Raw genomic sequence first — 4,270 nt, forward strand, 5'->3', positions numbered from 1 at the left:
TCCCGTGAATTACACACCAGCCCGTTCTTTACGGCTGTCCATCCCATCTCAGTCCCTGACTTCTGTCTATTCATCTGTGCCTCTCTCCTGAGCCGCAGTTGGCCCTCCCATTATCTCTCCCTCCCTCGGCTCAGTCTCTATCTCTGCATCCTGCATCTCCATCCCTCCCCAGCCAGCACCACCCATAACCAGCTCTTATCCCTCCACCGCCATCCGTCCCTCTGCGGGTCCTCTCCCTGTCTCCTCCGGTCTGGCCTTCTTTCCATCCCTCGGACCCGCCAAGCCTTTTCCCACCCTAAGCCGTGGCTCCTGTAGTTCCCGCTGCTTTGAATGCTTTTGCCTCCTCCAGCCCCAGTGGCCGGCTCCACCTCCTCCTTGGGTGGAGGTGGCCGGCTCCCCACCTCCCAGTTCCTCGATTCCTCCTCGGTGGCACGTCCTCAAGCTACTCTTTAGAGCGCTTCTCAAGTCTCCGAAGTGTCTTGTTCGCTTGTTCGTGTGCATTTGCTGATTTGTTTACTCTGTCATCTCTCTGTGGAATGTGACACGGAGAAGTTCGGGAATGCGTGGGGCTCGTTCCCTGCCGGATCCGCAGCAGCTGGCACGGTGCCTGGTGTATAGTTGGCGCTCAGTGAAGCTCTGCTGAGTGCCTGCACCGAGCGAAAGGCACTCGCCCGGTCCGTCCAGCCCTAAATTCTGTCCCTCACCTCTGCACTCCTAATCTTTGTCACCTCTTTATCTGTGCGTCCTTCATCTCCGCCCCTTGACCGGCCTTCCCGGTCTCATCCTCCTGGTCCATTTGTCCCTGTTCTCCGTCCTCTCGTCCATTCGTTCGTCCATCTTCTTGCCTGTCCACCCCAAATTTCAGTTCTCTTTTTCATCGACCCTTAATTTCTCTTTCCTTGTCCGTCCCTCCTCAATCTCTGTCCCCTGTCCCCCTTCCTTCTCTCTCCTTCCCTTCCCACCTTGTATCCACGGTCCCCCGCGACCTGTTCCCCATCTGCACCCTCGCCCGGCCCCTCCCGAGCACAGGACCTGCCGGCCACCATGTCAGGGGACTACGAAGATGACCTCTGCCGGCGGGCACTCATCCTGGTCTCGGACCTCTGCGCACGGGTCCGAGATGCCGACGCCAGCGACAGGTGCCAAGAGTTCAATGACCTGCGGATCCGAGGCTACCCCCGGGGCCCAGATGCAGGTCAGCACCCCGAGCTGTCCCGGCCAGCGCCTCCCCCCCACCGTCTCTGCCACCGCCAAGATCTTCATCGATTCAGAGCAGGCCCACACAGTTTTCTGTTTCCTGGGGAGCCGGTCCCTCTTAGAGTCTTGCCTCCATCCTGCCTGCTGCTGTTCCCTCAAACCTCCGATCTGAGGAGGAGGAGCCATGTGGTCCGTTTGGCCCCTGGCCTTTGGGGTTGGCTCCCCCTCCCCCGACACGCTGCTGCCACACGGCCCCTTCGCCTGTCTCGTGCGTCCCACGCGGTGCTCGAAAGCCCGAGCCGTAAGTCGGAGCGACTCGTCTGGGTTCAGATCCCACTTGCCGGATAGATGTAGGTCAGTGATGCTTCTGTGCCTCAGTTTCCTCATCCAGACAATGGAGATCATGAAAGCGACTCCTCATGGGACAGCCGAGGGAGTCCAATGATAGAACACACGTGAGACACTTAGAACACGCTGGGCACACAGTGGTCATTCAGTAAGTGTCAGGGCGCACTTCTGAAGCTCCAACTGTGTACCAGGCAGCATGCGAGGTCCTTCGCCGATTTCATCAACTCACGGTGACCTTTCGTGGTACACGTAGTCCCCATTTTCAGTGGAGGAAACGGAGGCTCAGAAGGCCGAAGCGTTTTCCCCGAGGTCACCCAGCCGGGGAGTAGCAGGGGGCTGGGAGCCAGGCAGCGTGAGGAGGGCTGTTAGCCAGAGGAGGAGCCCCACAGAAGCACGCGCGGGGAGGTCTGACAACGGTCACCCTGCCGAGCTCCGAGGCAGGGCCCGGCATCTCACAGGCAGGATGACCAGGGGACAGGGCAAGGAGTGGGGCCCAGAGAGCTGCCGCTGCTCGCTCAGGGCCTCCCAGCCCGTGGGCGGAAGAGCTAGAACTTGACCCTGACTGCAGTTCAGGGGGGTCCCCATGACCATGCCCAGGTTCAGTGATTTTCTAGGACTCACAGAACTCAGAAAGGCTGCTGGGCTCGTGGTTACGGCTTATTACAGCAACGAGATAGAGACTAAAATCAGGGACGGGAACGGACACGTCGGGTAGGGCCCGGAAGAGACCGGCCACGAGCTTCCGGTGTCTCCTAATAGAGCCACGCGTCCAGGGCTCAATTCTCCCCACAGCGACATGTGACAGCATCGGTCGCAGAAGCACGGCTGACTGCCCACGTGGCTGACCTGGGCCTGCAGCCGCTCCACGCGGCCACAGGCCCCGCCATCAACCAGACTGCCTGGTGTGGCCCCCGGTGTACAAAAACACTCAGCTGGGACGTCCCGAAGGCCTAGAGCCAGGCCCTTCTGTGGGTGAGGCAAACCTTGCACCCCGCAGCCTCGCCAAGCCCAGGGCTCCCCAGGCCCCGCGGACGGGTCGGAGAAACCGGCCAGTATTCCAAGGACGGGTGTTTTGAAGTCCTGGTTTCTGACGGGCTCCTGGGACTCAGCGGGCATTGGTCATTTAGACAGGAACATCCTGAGCGGGGAACTCGGAGTTCTGCCCCTGCCTGCCACATGGCCCTGCAGGGTCTCTGTCTGTCTGTCTCTCTCTCTCTCCCTCTCTCTGTCTGTCTCAACGGCCCTGCAGGGTCTCTGTCTGTCTGTCTGTCTGTCTCTCTCTCTCCTTCTCTCTGTCTGTCTCTCTCCCTCTCTCTGTCTGTCTGTCTCTCTCTCTGAGCCTCAGTTTCTTCATCCATTAAATGGGGTACGTCATCTCCAGCTTACACGGTGTGGTGAGTGTTAACGCTTTGGGCCACGGACTTAGGTATACTCACTGGGCAATTCAGGGCTGGCAGGCATTTGTCCTCTCACCACCCAGAGTGCCTGAAGTGACAGGACACGGCCATTGCACTCGGCCGTCCTTGCTGCCAGCGGCTTAGTTACCTGCTCCCCGGCCCCATAATTCATGGAGTGGGACTTTCCTCTCTGTTCTACCTCGACAAGACCCAGGAGTTGGGCCGCAGACAAATGCACGTTTCCTTGAAGGTCTTTTCTGGAAAAAAAAAAAAACCCACTCCTGGTACCTGTGGCGAGATGGCCCAGGACCTTTGGTTCAAGCACTGGGCTGTCGTATTTCCCTGAAAGGCACACCGGCACATAGTAGGCACTCGGAGCGTGTCAGCTGCGGTGCTGCGTGGGCGGGGAACACACGTGGCGGCAGCAATAAGGTTTAGTATCCTAATAAACGGTCGCCTTTGAGCTACCTCTGATGGGGACCTACTGGGGTGTTCTGTAGCCGGACACCCCGAGAGGCAGGACTGGTTTCTCCTGTAGGGCAAATGGGATGTGTCAGGCTCAGAGTGGCTAGGACGCCTCCCCAAGGTCACGCGGCGAGCTGGGACTTGAATCCTGACCTGCCTGCCTGCGCTACGAGCTCTTTTTTCTTGGGTCGTCTGTGAGCGTTTGAGGGGACACACGGTGGATCTTCATAGAGAAGCAGTTTGGGCTGGCGATTGGGAAAGTAAAAATCTCAAGGCTGACCGCTGGTTCAAGCCCCAGATCTGTCACTGACGCCCCGTGCGGCTTTGGACAAGCCCCTCGGCTTCTCTCGACCCCGTGTCCTCGTCTTTAACGTGTTGACATAGAAACAAGCACCTCGTGAGGTTGGGCAGTTTCCACTAAGTGACGTGTGTGTAAAGGGTGCAGGACGAGGCCTGGCAGACACTGGAAATGATGATTTTTTTAAGCGTTTCCTTAATACGTGGCCCTTTGGGGACAGCGGCGGGAGGGTGGACTCCGGGCTGCCCGAGCCCTGACCTTGACCTTGACCCTGCTCTCTGCAGACATCTCCGTGAGCCTGCTGTCCGTCATCGTGACGTTCTGCGGCATCGTCCTCCTGGGCGTCTCCCTCTTCGTGTCCTGGAAGCTGTGCTGGGTGCCGTGGAGGGACAAGGGAGGCTCCACCGTGGGCGGCGGGGCCCTGCGCAAGGACCTAGCCCCGGGGGTCGGGCTGGCGGGCCTGGTGGGCGGCGGGGGCCACCACCTGGGGGCCGGCCTGGGGGGCCACCCTCTGCTCGGCGGCCCCCACCACCACGCCCACACCGCCCACCCCCCGCCCCTCGCC

The 4,270-nt window shown here is 60.0% G+C and overlaps 1 protein-coding gene across 1 annotated transcript in view; it reads left to right on the forward strand.

Annotated features, from left to right (window-relative positions):
• The window catches only part of SYT3 (synaptotagmin 3), a 10,820-nt gene that overhangs the window by 490 nt on the left and 6,060 nt on the right, over window positions 1-4,270 (forward strand). The window contains 2 exon segments of the mRNA XM_025048895.1: window positions 1,030-1,195; window positions 3,990-4,268. Coding sequence (XP_024904663.1) covers window positions 1,045-1,195; window positions 3,990-4,268 — 430 coding nt within the window. The 5' untranslated portion in view covers window positions 1,030-1,044.

Source organism: Pteropus alecto, unplaced genomic scaffold (assembly GCF_000325575.1).
Source record: "Pteropus alecto unplaced genomic scaffold, ASM32557v1 scaffold41, whole genome shotgun sequence".
NCBI classification, from domain to species: Eukaryota; Metazoa; Chordata; class Mammalia; order Chiroptera; family Pteropodidae; genus Pteropus; species Pteropus alecto.